The sequence below is a fragment of the Solea solea genome, chromosome 3 (genome assembly GCF_958295425.1).
Source record: "Solea solea chromosome 3, fSolSol10.1, whole genome shotgun sequence".
NCBI lineage: Eukaryota > Metazoa > Chordata > Actinopteri > Pleuronectiformes > Soleidae > Solea > Solea solea.
Window position 1 is genome coordinate 26,531,146 of NC_081136.1, and position 17,637 is coordinate 26,548,782.

Sequence of the window (17,637 nt, forward strand, 5' to 3'; positions counted from 1 at the left end):
TTGACTTCAGAGAAATGTCCGCAAAGAAAGAAAGAGGTCATAAATATGATTGTTCATAAAAAATGACAGTCGATGCTTACTCTGTTAGGAAACAAAGGTTTAATCAGAATAGAAGGATCACTAAAGAGACAGTGCCTCATCTGTCATAGCCCCTAATGCTTTTCCATATCTCTATTAACATCATGCTCTATAGGGATCTCACTGAGCCCAGTGATGATGATGTGTAGCTTCAATGTACACCGTATTATACAAATGCCACAAAGTGTGCTTGGTACTAGCCATAGCAAAGCTGCTTGGTTGTCATTTTTGACTTAAAATTCAAATACACAACTTCAAACGTGACAGGCAGGTTTGTACAAATCTTCAGATGAAATTTCCGTCTCTGTAACAATTGTGAAACAAAATGTCAGTAACATTGAATATCTAAAAGCTGGACATTGATATCTGTTGGTAACTGTTTGACAGCAGTGAGTGGGTTTGTTACATGCTATAGGAACATCTGCATGGCATTAGTCACCTTTGTTTCCCAGCATGTACTTGTGAGTAACACACACACACACACACACACACACACACACACACACAGATAGGATTAATTGATCTATTCTTTTTCCTGGGTTATTTCCTATGTGTTTGTGTGTTTCACCCATCTTGTTACAGTGGTATTGCCTCTTTTGCTGCAGCAGCTCTCAATTCTCATTGAAGGAGCATGCAGTCAAATCACAGCCTGCACAATGACACCTCGCTCATACACAGTGTAGAATAGAAGAGCATGACTAAGTTCACAGATCAGATAAAAAAAGACAAACAGTGTGTTTCCCTCTGAGCACAGTCTTTCTGTGTGTATCTGAACCCCATATTCCTGGACCTGCACTGACTCCTTGTCTGTCTGTCTGTCATCTTGTCCCCTGTCCTACTCTCCTTTCACCACCCCCACCACCATCGTCGTGCTTTCTGCATCCTCACCACCCTCCATTAGATTGTCAAAGAATCCTATGAGGTAAGACACCTACAGTATCACCAGTAATCACCTACAGATGTGCTGTTTTATTTATTTATTTATTTTTACAACTCTGAAATAATTTAGCTTTGTTTGAAGTGATGTTGACCTTATCTGACCCTCTGTTGACGCTCTGTTGTCCTTTTCTTGATGGTATCATCTATTTTCAGATGTGATATTCAATGTAGATTCATACAAAACGGCTCTTTTCTTCCTCTCTGTCTATCTACTGTATACTAGAAAAAATATTTGTCAGTTGGAAATAAAATGTATAATCCTTCCATCCATACAGTTCCGCTGCTCTATGTCTGTAATGTGGCCTTTCATTTTCCAGCTTCTGCAACATGTACTAGTAATATGCTCTGAACCAAAAAAAGATGTACAAAAGCAATGAAATACTGTACCTGTCCAGAGAAAGTGTTTTTGCTTGTTGTGCTCTGCGGTTTCATTTCCTCTGATGGATTCATCTAATTCCTGTTTGTGTTGTTCTGTACACTGTGTTGTGTTTCAGGAGGTACAAGCCTGCACAGTGGACATGGGCATCACCGCTGACAGCTCCAATCACCCCGACAACAAAAGCAAAAACAGATACATCAACATACTGGCCTGTGCGTCACATGTGGATATGGTTCAACACTCACATGTTATTGAAGAGTCTGACAGTGATGCTGATCTGTGCTTTTCCTCTCTCAGACGACCACAGCAGAGTGAAGCTCTCCAACAGCTTAGACAGAGACGGGAAATGCGGGGACTACATCAACGCTAACTTTGTTGATGTAAGTACATTCATGTAGTCTGTTAACTTATATTTTCTTGACTACAGTAAACAGAGGGTTTTACTCTGCAGGGTTATGAGCGAACGAGAGCGTACATCGCAGCTCAAGGCCCTCTCAGAGCGAGCACGGAAGACTTCTGGAGGATGATCTGGCAGCAGAATGTTGGCATCATCGTCATGATCACCAACCTCAAAGAGAAAGGACGGGTACGAAGTCACTCTGCTGCTGAATCAAGTGCGGAAAATGTGATCAGATATGCATACAGAATTTCAGGAACACTTAGGATAAATTAAGTGGCTGCTCTGAAACAACGTACTTCATTTTCCAAAGCTCTATGTGTAAGAATTAGTGACATCTCATGGTGAGATTTTCAAATTGTAACAAATGGAGGATTCCTCTGCTCACCCTCCCTTTGTTTACATGTGCGTCAGGGAACTACGGGACAAAGCTTTTGCTTCAATAATACGAAAAACACATAGTGTGGTTGATTTTTCCCGTTTGGTCTGCTGTAGAAGCTTGGCGGTGCAAGATGAAGGCCTTTGTAAAACAAGGCCCCTTGCCTTAGGTGACTTAGACATTAGACACGGGTATGAAAACCAAAGGTATTATACACTAATGCACCTAAATGGTGCACACTGGACTTTATGAAGTGAATTTCTTAAGAATCATATCATTACTGCCACCTTGTGGTTTAGATTGGTTAAGTCAGCTGCCATGCAAATGGCTACACAGCATTTCTTTAAGTTTTAACTTTTTCTTATCTTCACTGACCTTTGACAGACCAAATGTGACCAGTACTGGCCTGAGGAGAACCAGGAGGAATATGGTCCATTCCAGGTGACACTGAAAAGCAGCAAGACCCTGGCATACTACACACTGCGTACGTTCACTCTCAGAGATACCACAAATAAGGTATGTGAAATAAAACGTGATGTGTAAGAACAGCAGATTCGAGTAAAAATGTTTTAGGTACAAATTGTTGTTTCCACATATGCAGAAACACACACACACACAACAACAGTTGCTCTGTTCCTCCAGGTGTCTCAGAAGAGAGTTGAACGCACAGTCCTGCATTACCACTACACCCAGTGGCCAGACATGGGCGTCCCAGAATACACTCTACCTGTCCTGTCTTTCATCAGAGCATCGTCCCGCGCCCACACACATGAGATGGGACCCGTCCTGGTACACTGCAGGTAGAGAATTGTCATTGTTTGATGCAGCGAAAAGCAACGCGAGAGGTAGTATTTCAGAACATACTTTGTGTTTGTTTTATCACAGTGCTGGTGTAGGAAGGACAGGAACCTACATTGTGATAGACAGCATGCTGCAGCAGATCCAGGATCAGGGGACGGTCAATGTTCTTGGTTTTCTGAAACACGTGAGGACTCAGAGGAACTTCCTGGTTCAGACAGAGGTTAGTGAAGTGACACAAAGATGTTTCAGTGTCCAGTTAGTCAGTACTCATTAAGAACACGGTATCTCTCTCTGTCTCTCTTTGTCTCGTTCCTCTAGGAGCAATATGTTTTCATCCATGATGCTCTGATGGAGGCCATCTTAAGCCGAGACACCTCGGTGACCTTAGACCTCCTCCACACCTACGTGTCTGACCTCCTGACTCCCGGGGTGTCAGGCAGGACACGCATGGACAAACAGTTCAAAGTACACTTAACAGTTTTGTTACCCAAATCATATAAACCTATGTAACATTAAGTTAATAAAATGTGGCCTTTACCGTAGACCATATATAAAAAAGTGGATGTAGTCTTCCAATTTAAAGGGTGGGTCTAACCAGGAAGTCAATATTTTCCAATGGAAGTGATGGTCTCAATCACTAGTTTCAGTTCCTCTTCAAGAGAACTTGATGTCAGTAATATTACTGTAAATTATGTTCCTATTTAGAGGGGAATAGATGATGAAGAATGACATATATGACTGGACACTGTGATTGACAGCTCTTGTCGTCCAAATCTTCAGGCTTAAAAATGGGAGTTGTTGTAATTGCATGAAATGTATGTAATAATAAAATAAAATGTAATAATTATTGCTGTTTTCATTGTTGTGTTTCAGTTGATCAGTCAGCGTCAGGCGAAGCATGCAGACTACAGCACTGCTCTGAAAGAGGGAAACGCTGAGAGGAACAGAGCCAGAGCTCTGATGCCTGGTAAGCAAAAGTATACTATTAACTGTACTAACTGATAACTAACTATGTGAGAATATACAGCAATAATGCACAATATCAGTTAATATGATGAAGGCCTTGAGGTGACTGTTTTATTAGTTGATGTAAAGTTCACTGTCATATCTATATTTATGACCCTCATTATCTAAGATGGCATAGAGATTACATCATACATATTCCTACATAAGTTTATTCAATCAGATTCACCTGATCAGCAGGAAATTGCAGGTGTGTTTTTTTTAATTATTAAAAAAAGGGCCGTGGGGGGTGCTGTGCCAATCTCAGCTGACATAGGGTGATAGGCGGGGTACACCATGGACAGTTTGCCAGTCCATCACAGGGCCACACATAGAGACAAACAACCATTCACTCTCACATTCACACCTACATTTCATTTAGTGTCCAATTTACCTAATCCCCATATTGCATGTTTGTGGACTGTGGGAGGGAGCCAGGGAACCCGGAGAAAACCCACGCACACAGAGGGAGAACATGCAAACTCAATTGTTCCAACAGGAGCTCGAAACCCGGGTCTTTTTGCGCCATAATAATATTATAATCAACTTTCAAAGCATGCCGAGCCATACAATACATTCTTTTATCAAGACAATAATGCCTGTTAGAACAGTATTTGCTGTTTGATGAATGTTACACTAATAACTTTCTCCACTTGAAAACAAGATCAGATAGAGAGGTACACCAGTACAACACATAGACAACAGTACAATCAGTAAGAAATTGACTTGTAGCAAGAGGTCACTAAAATTAAGTGAAATCAGATATTGATGTTTTTAGGTCAACTAGTTAGAATGTGTAACCCTCTGCCAGATCATGATGTCCCGCAAGTAGCGTCATCAAACCAGTTTTAATGCCAGTTACAGCTGAAGTGTGCTAAAACATTAGCTGCTGTAACCTGGTTTTACAGTAAAACCATTCTCAGTGGTAGATTGAGGTGCAAGACCCCAGGACAAGGGGTAAGTTATTAGTGGAGCAAACATGGATAAGAGGCTCATAAACAATGCTAGTTTTACCTAAACTCATGCCTTTTTTTTTTTTCTGTACAGTGGAGAGATCACGAGTCAGTCTGACCACTTCAGAGTCCAACTCCACTGGCTACATCAACGCCTCCTATGTCATGGTAACACAACTGATCATCCTGTGCTCTTATTAGGCCCAGTTTACTGGGGGTTTTTTGTGCTTCATGGTGTCATGTTTTCACAGGGACATCACCACAGTAAAGAGTTCATAGTGAGCCAAACTCCTCTGAGCAGCACAGTGGCCGATTTCTGGAGAATGATCTGGGAGCACAACACACACACTGTTGTTCGCCTGCAGGATGCACAGAGTCAGGTATAACACGCACACGGATACTGGCATTTTCAATATAGGTCTGACAAAATGACTGGATATATTGCACACCCTCTTACATGTTTTCTTGTTGGTATCAGAGTGAAGAGGGGGAGTGTTGTGACTACTGGCCCAGTAAAGACCAACCAATAAGCTTTGAGGGTTTCACTGTGTCATACTCTGGGGAGGAGTATTTGTGCCTGTCCAACGACGAGAGACTTTTGGTGCAGGACTTCATATTGGTGTCTCCACTGGTAACACAAACACACCTTCTACATGTGCTGTTGTATACTATAAATAATAGTACTACTATAATAACAATAATATTCAGACACCAGTCCGTCTCACTCTCACACACCTGAATCCTTTTTTCCTGTTTTCTCTCTGCATCCATGAACCAGAACAATTCCACATTGGAGGTGCGTCAGTACACTGCCCCCTGCTGGCCAAACCCAGACAGTCCAATCAGGAACGGCTTTGATCTGGTCAACACAGTCAGACAGCACAGCAGGCCCACAGACAGGCCAACAGTGGTACATGATCCGTGAGTACAACACATCCATTTGACTGCTCTTTTCCTACACAAGGCACATTTCCCATGATGGTGTGCTGTCATTTTCTCTTTATGTGTGTGTGTGTGTAGGTTGGGTGGAGCTACATCAGGGCTGTTCTGTGCCCTCACCACACTGTCCAATCAGTTAGAGGAGGAGGGAGCTGTGGATGTTTACCAGGTGGCACGGATGACCAACCTCATGAGGCCAGGGGTATTTAATGATATAGTAAGTACTGAGAGACACACACACACACACACACACACACAAACAAAGTATACACATGCCACATTTAAAATAACAGTGAGGTCATTTTGAGACATACAGTACCGTATTTACCGGTTGCCAGGTTTTGAGCAACACCTTTTGTTTTGCAAGAATTTGCTGCTACGTAGTGTGTGTGTGTGTGTGTGTGTGTTTGTGGACACTAACAGGAGCAGTACCAGTTTCTGTACCATGCTGTGCTGAGTCTGGTGAGCAGCCAAGAGGACCAGAAAGCTCTGCAGAGTCCAGAGACCAACGGATCTGTACCACTGGGCCATAGCAACATCGCAGAGAGCCTGGAGTCGCTCATGTAGACACACACACACACACACACACACACACACATACTGAGTGATATACTGACTGAGGTCTGGTCTAAGGTGAGACGATGGGAAACACTTAAAATGACAGTACAGTAACAATATGATAACAATATGGTAATAGTATAGTAGTAACGTACTATTACGTTACTACTATATCTTATTTCTATAGACATAGCCTTTTAATTCAAATCTGTGTGGGGCACACGGGAGGAAGAATTTCAACAGCATAATATGGTCATTGTCAAGAAAATTTGAAATAAGATTGTTTGCCATAATGTTATCAATAGAGTATTTCAACAGTTATCCCATTGTTATTGTACTGCGCAGTAAAGTGTCACCAGATGATAAACACCGACAGCTCTGTGTCTGTGGTTCACAGCTGTGTCCACTCAACATGCCGTTGCTTTAATGTTCAGTAACCACAGTTCATTAGATACAAAATAAAAACTAACAATCCAGTTAAATCCAGTGAAGCCTTAACTTATCTAAAGCACTGTAGGGATTGGAAACAAAATCAAATCATTCCACGTTCTTTACTTTACCCTTAATCCTCATAACACATCATTAAAGGAGACTGTCTTTACATATAATACTGTCAGTGTTAGCACATGCTTCTGAATCTACCAGAGACACATTCCTGGTATTCATTCACAAAACAGATAGTGTAAACCTTTATATGTTAACTAATGGCCCCAGATATGGTTATAAGATCTAATTGTAATGATTTATAGGTGTTAAAAATGAACTTTGGATTCACAAAATGTGGGAACTCTTTCTGATTGGTCCGACAGTGATTGGACCTCTTAGTTCTAAATAAAAACAGTACTGCAGAGCAACTGGACCAAAAGACAAAACAAAGCATTAAAAGAGCAAAGTTGATGATTTAAACACTGAATTAAACCTAATGCTTTGAAATAGAGTGGTATAGCCCATGTTAAAATCTGCTACCAAATCAGTGTCACTGCCTTTCCCAGAAAAAAGCTACAAATATTCCATCTGTGCTCGTCTGTATGAAGCAACAGAGGCTGAACACAAGTCTCCTCCAACACGTCATCATGAATTATCTTCCTCAATGACTGAGGGGAGACATCTTCATTAGTACCACTTATAGACTTACTTTAAAAACCTTAATTCTCTTTATTGGAAGCTTTATTTAATATTTACTTTTTGTATTGCTATTTTCTCAAATTATTTTCCCCCACTAATTTTCCCTGTAATTATTTTTAGCTAATCTTATTCTTTATTCCACACATATATTTCATCCCTGAAAGATATTGATACAAAATTAAATTAAGGCAAAGCACAGAAAATAGACATGAAGTACAAATGATCACATCATTAGTGCAAAAAAAAAAACACACGACATTTTTACTAACATATTATTTTATTTTTAAGGCCTCACTCGTGACAGTAAACTGACTGTTGGTATTTCCTGCTGTTTTTAAATTCCTCTGCTTATGTGTTGTCACTGCCACATGGTCTCTGATGCCTTTTTGTAATCCATGTTATTGTACCTATTATGTGTTTTGATACAACTGTGGGACTGATATGCCAAAATATTGGTATAATGTGTGGATTTTATCCATTTTCTTCAAGGGGATCAGTGTCTTGTTGCACGCGGTGGTTTAGTGTGTGCACATCAGGGACGAGATGATGGAAAAATGTCTTTACAACCAGATGTGTATAAAATGCAGCCTGGTACTGAAAGAGATATTCCACTCAACATCGATCACTGAAGTCAAACACTCCCTGTTGACCGTTTGAAAAGATTAAAGTTACTGTGTCACAGAAATATAAATCAGTAAAACATCATTTTTTAGTAGAAAAAAAATCCGTTGCAGATTTCAGACAATGAGAGAAGGTGTGTGTTTTTGTGTAAGGAGCTCAGTTTCCTACGGAGCCATGGCCACGGAATACTAATTTGTTCCTATGAAATAGGTATAATGTGTACACGAAATTAATAATATTAATAACATTCTCATGAATTACCTGAAGGGCTGCACAAAGACAGAGATAGTGGGATTGAGTTACAGCGATATTCCCCAAAGCCTGGCATCACAAATGTCGTGCCAAGGTAGTTATTCCCGACAGGATTTGTATCCCCTGCTGCGGGAGTGTGCATGCATTCAGCGAGGCGGAGGTGGTGTTACGTTGCTACCTGTCAAGTAACCTGGCTCTTAATATTCTGTTTAAATGCCTCTTAAATGCCAGGCTTTTCATGCACACGCTTTACCTATTTCGTGGCCACGAATCAGAGGGTTTTTCCCCCATGTCATGTCTGGGGCTCCGCAGTTTCCTTAGCTTCCCTCTGCTACTCACTCTGAGTGTTTTCTAAATGTTTGCGTCTGGTCAGACTAAATCAAACAACCGCTGAATCATTTTCAAACAGTGTTGAAATCTGAATCTGTGAATGTCGTGCGTCCCTGCTCCACCATTTATGTTCAGATCCCATCAGTGAAAGCAGACGGTGACTCAGCAGATGTGTCTGACCGCTCTCTGTGTAAATATCCCTGCATACATCCAAAAGGCCAAATTACTGTATGTTTATATTGTACCTCTATATATTTTCTATTTTACTATAAAAGGTGATTTTCTAGTCATTTACACATATATAACTGTGTGGATTCTATTTGATAATTGTAGCCTGGAAATATTGATCATGTTTAAAGTTTTAATGGAACGTCGTCTCTTTTTCTTATCTTTGATTCAGTAGAAGCTTCATGTCTCTACCTTTATTTCCAGATATAAACTGGTGCAGTATGTACAGAGCAGCAGAATTAAAGAATTGTTTCAAACTTGGTTTATGTTTCAAACTCATCTCTTTTTATAGGTTGTTTTTTAAAGTGAAGACACAGGACAAATGGGTTCATAGATTGAACATGCTTTTATTTATACTATAATACATGTGTATTGCATTGTCTCCCCTGATGGACCTGTACATGGCTTGATAGCAAAGACAAATAATAAAAAAAAAAGAGTCAAATAATCAATGCACATCCAAAGATTAAGTCAACACCAAAAATATATGCATTTCTCTATATAGTCATGTTAATATTTGTCATAGTAACACATGATACTGTAGCAGTCACATAAGATAAAGTGTATATAGTGCATTAAGAATAGACCTCGTTGTGCAGTGAGAGTATGACTGCCCATCCTGGAAATATTTTCATGTCTATTTCATTTAAGCTGTTCTTGCAAAAAATGTTTAAGCAGCAAAACTAAAAACTTTCCTCACTTTCTGCACAGAAACATCTCACTAACTGAAGCACTTTCACCTAAACACACCATGTTTCTATAGCCTCCCATCACCTATAGCTTTAGGAGCGTTAATTAAATATCTGAGGTAATAAAGTCCACAATGAAATCAAAGATAATATTTGTACTTATATAGTTGGCTTTCTTTGCCCAGGGTCTTGCTTTGTGGTCACGCTACTTGAATAAAAATCACCAGAGCTTTCTTCATGTATAGTCATTTAATTTGAAGGGCTCTTTGTGACCCAGATCAGACAAAAACATAAGTGTTGCCTATATTATACATATATGTGTGTGTGTGTGTGTATATATATATATACACATATACATATATAGTTTACTTTTTAGTTTGAAATCCCCACGCAAACCCACTATAAATAAATAAGAACACATTAAGTTTAAAAACAGTGGACAGTTCACCATGGTTACGCACTGTGGTGACTTTAAACTCGTGAATTAAAGCTGCGAGTAACAAGAACCCTCATAACTTCTCACTTGCATTTATGTGGGTTGGATTATACTTTGACAGAACATATGGAATTGTTCTTATTATGGCACACAGACGTGTGAGGATCAACAGTACTAACATGTTATTAACATATTATGTATCTCTTTGTGTTGTATGTACTGGGGATCCAGCTTTTCTGACCATGCCGGCCATTTTGACAGGTCACAATAGGAAAAGCACAGGTGTAAATGAAATGAATGATTTCAAAAAAGGCCCATTCAAAGTCGCCCCTGTCCCTGCTATAATGCATGCTAGTTAAATAAAAGGCCCCTACACTTCTAAACCAGGGAAAATGCTATTATTGGCACATCATTCATCATTCCAATATCATTCTGCCAGCTACACCTTCAAAATAAAAGCCTTATACAGTAGGCAACTAAAGGGATTCTAGATCAAACACTGCTGAAAATGTTTTTAAATGTTGGTTAAAAGGTAAAACGCATCAAGGGAACATGAATTATTTAATAATATTATTATTATAATTATTATTATTATAAATAATAAGTTAAATTAAAAGGCCAGGTAAATGATATCAAACCTTTGCTCCCTATTCAAGGATTTATAGTGAAGTTTAAATATGAAGTGTAATACACCAAGTGCAAATACAAGTAATATCGGCAGTAAAACATATTGCTGTTATATTAATAATGTATAAAATATAATTTGGGGAAAATAGCTAGATTCTCTACATAAAATACTACAGCACCCGAACTTCCACCTGCAGAAAACGATCACTCTTGTTTTTCTTTTTCCAAATGTCAATGTATGTGCTGTAAAAGTCAATCGTGGAGTTCCAGTCGTGACTAGAAGCCTCACGACCTGCGTCGTAATTTGATGACCTTGGCATGTTCACAGTGAGGAATCGGTACATTTTTAAAAGTGAAAGTGTCAACTTTGCGTGAGAATTCTTAAAAAGACGATCTTAACTCAGGAGAGATCAAGGTGGGCCCGACAGCGAAATACACAACGCCTCTCTCCTCTCTGTCTGTTTTTAAATGTGTGTCCTCTTTTCATCTCTGAAGACTTAATTTCCCTGACAACCCTGTTAGGCAGAGAGCAGGAATGAAATTAGACAGCAGTACAAAGCAAACAGGGTGTCTCTCTTTGTGTGTGTGTGTGTGTGTGTGCTTGTGCTTACAGAGTTGGTTCGTTTGCGTTTCCAGCAGTCTGGGTTGAGTCTTTTCTGTTCGTCTGCGAGAGCTTTGGCCTCTAGGGTGAACACCCGCCGCTCCTCACTTCGCATTTTCTTCCAGTGCTCACCGAGGAGCACGCTGATGGCTCTGCAACACACACACACACACACACTTCCATTGAAGGAACATGGCTGCACTGAGCGGCTTCACAGCACACACTGCAGACCACACACCTACCTGTTGTCTTTGCCAGGATATCTCTGTGTGTACTCCACCCTGAACTTCTTGGCAAACAGCATGAAGGCGTTCATGGGCCGCTTGCACTTAACTGCCGTGGCGGCGGCGGTGTTGCCTCCCTCCTGTGCACTGACGGACTGACTCTTGTTTGGCTTTTGTTTGGCATCTGTGAGAATCGGACAGATTGGCATTAGGCTGGAATTTAAAACCTCTGACGGAACAGTCAGTGCTAACTCCATTTCGGCTAATGGCGCGCACTGACCACCACTGTGAACATGGCTGCCAGTGGAAACACTTAGTTCAGCTACTTAATTAAAGGCTCACCTAATAAAAGATACGTCTGCTTATGGATGGATGGATTAAGAGGCTGAAGTTTGTATACTGCTCATTTCTTACACCAAATTCAACAGGAAAAATTTTTTTGATTCAATACTGTCTCCTTCATTACGTTTAAATGTGTTATTTTGTGACACCAGTGTTAGACATTCTTTGGTTTAGATTTACCACCAGTAGCTCCTGTGTCCTTGCAAGATATAAATGCCGATATATACAACTGTGCTGCTATGTTTCTGTGCTTCATTTACTGCTGTGTGTGCCTGTAATGTCTCTGCTTATTCCCACAGTGACTTATCTAAACATTTAGAAGACTTGGAGCGCGGCGTCTCTACCTCGTGACGTGTCCCTGTCCGGAGAAGCGGCTCCTCCGCTGGACTGGGAGGCACGTCGCCGCCTGGCCATACTGCTCAACACATACACCGCAGAGGAGTCCAGAGGAGTGAAGTCATGGCTGAGAGAGCGAGAGAGAGACACACACACACACACACACAGAGGTCTTTCACACACAGCAGCTCTAGCTTTAATCACTGAATCCCCTTCAATTTAACATCCTAGTGTCTATTCTACCTCCTGAAGGCGTCAAAGACCAGTGAGACGTCCGTGTGTTTGGCATCTCTGTGTCCTGGAGGCAAGCACATATCCCCTACTTCTATTTCATAGCACGGTATCCCATAATGCACCACAGTCAAGCTTGGGTAGAAGGACGACCATCCTAATAGATGGAAGGGCAGAGACTGAAGTTAAAAAGTCACTTTCAAGATACAGCTGTACTGTGGTCATAGCATCACACCTACCTTTGCTTTTCACGTAGAACGGGTGGTCCAGTTGGCACCTGGCGGTCACGGGGGTGTGTCCGAATGTGCCAGGGTCAAAGGTGAGCTGTAGGACAGCCTGACCAGACAGCACGACCTCTGAGTGCTCCACCAGCTGCAGACCCTCAGAGCCATAACTCTGTGAAAGAGAGTATGTATACATACATGATTATGGAACCACTGAACCGCTTAAATCTGCAGTCTGTAAAATTTGGGGTATTTTTTGGTGCTGATTTAATTATTTTGCCTCTGGACGTGTAGTACAGAAGCAATAGAGGCTTTTAAATCAGGTTTGTGCATGTTTTTTTCTCTACGGAGGGTAGAAATCCTGCATGGTTCCACTTCAAGATGTCAAATACAATGTACCTTCAGAGATCTGGACTGCTCCTCATCATAGGAGTCCAACTCCTCAGCATCCTGCCACTCCACATTGTAGCCACCGTGGAACCGCAGATGAGAGCCTGGCGACGAAGAAGAAGAAGAAGAAGAAGAAGAGGAAGAGCACCCTCCATCACATTCATGTCACGTCAATACAGTAAAGGAGACTGTGTTTGCACATTTGTTTACCTTTGAGAAAACAGTGCCAGGCAGTGGGGGGCCAGGAGAAGCTCCAGCCCATGTCTTCATCGTCAGAGAGAGAAGATCTGGTGGACACCGCAGAGCCACATTCACTTATCGTCTGCCAAAACAGCAGGGCGTTAGCACATGGCAAGAATGTTGTGTTGCCATGAAAATGGCAGTGAGTCAAGAAAGGCAGTAGGTAAACTTTAGGCTCTACCCTGCTGCGCCGACGCTCCCTGCCATGACCTCGAGGAGGTGACAAGGTGCTGTTGGGGAGAAGAGGAGGAGGAGGAGGAGGAGGAGGCCGGGCATAGGAATGAAGATCACCTCTGGAGTTGGATATGTAGACTAAAGAGGAGCTGAGGAAGTCAAAGACTTTTCAGTTTGATGGTCGTGACAGAACACAAGATCTGCACAATGCAGCAGATCTATATGTTTATTTAAGTTAAGGAGCTCATGAATTGGGCAGACATGCAACGATACATACAATTGAGTTGTATAACGTTGTTGTAACGGATACAAAATGGTAAAACACACACAATGTATGTATAATAAGATAAGTATTAAAAATAGCAATGAAAATATGAGTAGAACACACAATGACACACAAAAACACAACGTGTTTAAAATCGTCGACCAACACTCACTCTCTTCCATATACCTTATGGGTGGATACATAATGTGTGTAATGTTTTCGTTGACATCTATATGTCTAATATTACAGAATGTTGTCCCGTTTGTGGTAGTTCTTGTTTTAAATTCTAGTGCCTTTAAATGTGTTTTATTAGTGCACTCACCTGCTGTGAGAAGACTCCTGCAGTAGTGGGCTCTGAGACCCAGTGGCGATGTGAGCCAGCTGTGTCAGCCGGTGTGTGTCAGGAGGCTGTGGACTGTGTGCTTCTGTGAATCCGCGTGTCTCCTGGTGAGACACACCTATCTCCACCTGGTAAACGGTTGGTGCTGCCGGCTCCGCCTCCTCCGGAACCTCCCGTAAATCTGGCAGATCATCTGAAGGCAGAATACAAGACACGGGTCCCTTGTCATTGAATTCAAATCCCCAGTCACTGTGTTAAACCTAGTGTCTGGTGTCTGGTGTCTTATGTACCATAATCCATGTAGCTGTCACAGGTGGGGACGCCGGGTGAGGTGGGGAAGTGTTCACAGCAGAGGAGGTCATGTGACTGGTCTCCGTCTGCATCCATCGTCACTCCTAAAGGTGAGAACAAACGGACACACAGGACATCACTGTGACACATTTGGCACTAAGTCAGACTTTAGTTCTGTCATCCAAGAAATGATAAGCTACATTGTGGTTTGAGCATAAGAAATGTGTTTATCTTTAAAAGTTACATAATTTTAAATTAAAATTACAGCATAAATCCCCCCCAAAAGTGCCAGTTTTGGAATCAGTGAAGTCTACACACTCCTTTTTTTTTATTAGTTTGAGGGAAAAAGTTAATAAAAATGTAATTCTAAATAGAAAAAGTACTCAATAAAGAGTGTTATGGTGATAATGAATGTTGCAATACAGACAGGTTACCTGTGTGTTCAGCCTGAGACTCGTGCTCCTGGACATTGAGGTTTTTGGGGTCACTCGACAGCACGGCTGGGGTCACCACCTCCCACACCATGATGTCCACAGTCACTGAAACAGGGCCAGAGTTACACACCACAGCTGGATACTAAGGATTTCTGTAAAGTGGAAAAAAATAAATATATGGTTAGGATAATCTACACGTCGCTGATCATAGATGTGAGCTGACAGTATATGCCACTGACAAACAACCCCACTGCAATGACACACAAAGAGAAACATAATCCTTTACGGAGCTGTACATGGTTGGAGTGATATAGGGTAACTCTGGCAGTCTGCCATCACTTCAAAAAACACACCTAAGTATAGACACATGCTCAACGCTCCAGTTTAGTTCTGTCTTACTGTTATGATAGAGAGACTAGAACAGTTTGAAAATGTCCTGTCAGGATTATATTGACCAAAATGCTTGCGATTCACAATATTATTGCAATTTACTGTAAAAACAACATGGTTAAATACAGTATTTTTTTAAATCTTGTTTTAACATATAGTAAAAGGGTGCGCGCAGCCTTCTGTCTGTAGTCTACTTTCATGTTATTTGTATCCTCCCTAAGCTTATGGATGTAGAGGAAACTAATATACAAAGACATCACTGATGTAAATGTTAAACTGTTACAAAACCATGTTTACTAAAATATAACAAAACGTTGTTGTTACGAAAACTATACATTTTTGAAGTTAACATTTTAATGTGAAACACAATACTTTTTTTTTTTTTTTACTGAGATCCTTGAAGGGCCAGTGTATAAGAATTAGTGACATCTAATGGCAAGACTGCAGAATGCGACAAACGGGGAACTCCTCCCTCTTTGCAGCACATCAAGGAACTACGGTGGCCTCCACATACCAAATAGGATGCATTTTGCGTGGTAAACCTTCGTCTCAAAACTCAAAACATATAGTCTGGTTGGTTTATCCATTGGGCTGCAACATAATAACAAATAATTAAATTTTTATTTTAAAGTAATTATACACTAATACAAACATACCTGTGTATAGTATATTCAATTCATGCCCATAAACTCACCTAAATATTACACAAAAAGCTATGAAATAACACAATATTATAACTGTAAAGTGTATATATAATTAAACCATTATTTCTCAAATGACAAATATCCTTATCATGGAAATTCACCACCATCAATTTAATGGGGCAATCTCACAGTTTGCACACATGTAAATGTGATAAGAACGTGTTTATCTATTACTCAATGTCTCAACGTCATGTGACTCATCTTGTTTATAAACTTTTCAGACACTGCGCGCATGCGCATAAACGGCCCATTCATTCAATGCTGAGAAGAGCAGCTATAATACAGTTGTTGTGAGTAGTTTATACCGAGTAAAAAGCACGACATCGACCACTCGGGGAAAAACTGACAGTAGTCACAACATAGAATGGTATTAAATGATCATAGTCTGGACGTTTATGAGCTTTGTATATATCGTAAAAAAAATGGAGCAGTGTTTGTTGACGCCAAACAAAAAGTGCCAAATACTAAAGTTGCGTCGACGAGAATCCATTCGACCTCAATCCTCAGCGGTTTGACATAACAATCAACATAACGACGGACACTGAGCAAAGAAATAGCGATTAAATGTATTAACAATGACGAACCATCTTGTTGCGCAAAGGCAGCTCCAACAAAACCAGCCAGCTCTCGTCAACAATGAAGCTGCGCTGGAGCTAATCTGCTTTTTAACACTTAAATACACGATGTCAGCTCCACATTATCACTCGTGTGTCAACTTGAAGCAAAGCGCACTCGCTTGACGAAAGACGTTGTACAATTTAACACTTAAAAGCCTTTAAATTATTTCAATGAACTTTCCTCAACTCACCACAGCCGTCGCCTTGTACGGGGAAGCGGGCGGGTGTAAACACATTTTACCCTGCGAGTCTATTGGCGGAATCTGCTGTCAATCACCCGCCTCTCGCTCCCTCATTGGTCAGTTTCTTCCTGGCTTGTTCTCTTTAATAAAGTCACCACAATAATAATAACAGTGATAAAACATGTGCGATAAGAGGATGTAGTTTCCAAAAAGTAGCCACATTAATATTGTTTCACAGGAAGAAATTGTTACACACACACACACACACACACACACACACGTTTGCACAGTATACGTAGTGAGGACACATAATGCATTTCTTGGTCCTCACAATACCAATACAAGAACACACACGTAGCATATAAATTTGACGTGAGAACAACAATTCAGACACTGCAATTGTGTGTGTGTGTGTGTGTGTGTGTGTGTGTGCGCGCAGTGGTGTTGGCCAAAAGTAATAGCCATTAAAATAAATCTGCATGGGATAAAATCTAGTGTGCATGTGGAAAACATTTGCAGCAGTAGCAGAAGACAAATAGCCCCCAACTAAACTGCAAAATGTCCAGTTTAACAAGCACAACAGGAAGTTTCACTGCGTCCAAGTTATCTGACACTCGTTTCTCCGTGGTCAAACTGTCTGACGCCGAATTTTAACGACTTCTTACAAAGGGTTTTACGGTCAAAAAAAAGAGAAAGCCTGCGCTCCAATGTCTCAACATCCGGTTTCATTTCAAAATAAAAACACAGCGAGCTGTATCTCGGAGTACACGTTTGAATCTTTGAATTGGAAAAATAACTGTCATAGCTACAGACCTAATAACTGGACTTTCAGTAAAGCTATCTAATTTACAGTATGCTAGTAGTCATATATGTCCTGAACATAATCTATTTGGTCCTGGTCAGAACTTGTGGAAAGTTT

At 40.8% G+C, this 17,637-nt stretch overlaps 2 protein-coding genes across 6 annotated transcripts in view; one reads left to right on the forward strand and one right to left on the reverse strand.

Moving 5' to 3' along the window:
• The window catches only part of ptprz1b (protein tyrosine phosphatase receptor type Z1b), a 47,453-nt gene extending 38,211 nt beyond the window's left edge, over positions 1 to 9,242 (forward strand). For 2 of the 4 annotated variants that reach the window (XM_058623565.1, XM_058623568.1), the window contains 15 exons: positions 980 to 1,000; positions 1,512 to 1,608; positions 1,694 to 1,776; positions 1,848 to 1,982; positions 2,557 to 2,688; positions 2,815 to 2,972; positions 3,058 to 3,193; positions 3,292 to 3,438; positions 3,847 to 3,940; positions 5,023 to 5,096; positions 5,180 to 5,308; positions 5,407 to 5,559; positions 5,707 to 5,849; positions 5,949 to 6,084; positions 6,291 to 9,242. In XM_058623565.1, coding sequence (XP_058479548.1) covers positions 980 to 1,000; positions 1,512 to 1,608; positions 1,694 to 1,776; positions 1,848 to 1,982; positions 2,557 to 2,688; positions 2,815 to 2,972; positions 3,058 to 3,193; positions 3,292 to 3,438; positions 3,847 to 3,940; positions 5,023 to 5,096; positions 5,180 to 5,308; positions 5,407 to 5,559; positions 5,707 to 5,849; positions 5,949 to 6,084; positions 6,291 to 6,434 — 1,782 coding nt within the window. In that variant the 3' untranslated portion in view covers positions 6,435 to 9,242. The remainder of the gene's footprint in view (positions 1 to 979; positions 1,001 to 1,511; positions 1,609 to 1,693; positions 1,777 to 1,847; positions 1,983 to 2,556; positions 2,689 to 2,814; positions 2,973 to 3,057; positions 3,194 to 3,291; positions 3,439 to 3,846; positions 3,941 to 5,022; positions 5,097 to 5,179; positions 5,309 to 5,406; positions 5,560 to 5,706; positions 5,850 to 5,948; positions 6,085 to 6,290) is intronic. The other 2 variants (XM_058623566.1, XM_058623569.1) reach the window with 1 other exon arrangement.
• Positions 9,243 to 9,308: 66 nt separating this feature from the next.
• LOC131455784 (HMG box-containing protein 1-like) lies at positions 9,309 to 16,755 on the reverse strand. 2 transcript variants are annotated; one of them, XM_058623570.1, is made up of 13 exons: positions 16,728 to 16,755; positions 14,826 to 14,977; positions 14,391 to 14,495; positions 14,083 to 14,293; positions 13,503 to 13,644; positions 13,292 to 13,403; positions 13,091 to 13,185; positions 12,707 to 12,863; positions 12,480 to 12,624; positions 12,245 to 12,363; positions 11,577 to 11,742; positions 11,345 to 11,486; positions 9,309 to 11,248 (listed from the first exon to the last, which is right to left on the reverse strand). In XM_058623570.1, the coding sequence occupies exons 2-13, from the start codon at positions 14,914 to 14,916 to the stop codon at positions 11,231 to 11,233; spliced, it is 1,503 nt and encodes a 500-aa protein (XP_058479553.1). In that variant the 5' UTR covers positions 14,917 to 14,977; positions 16,728 to 16,755; the 3' UTR covers positions 9,309 to 11,230. The 2 variants fall into 2 exon arrangements, with proteins under 2 accessions (XP_058479553.1, XP_058479554.1); XM_058623571.1 differs by having other exon boundaries at positions 14,826 to 14,930; positions 16,728 to 16,752.
• Positions 16,756 to 17,637: the final 882 nt, after the last annotated feature.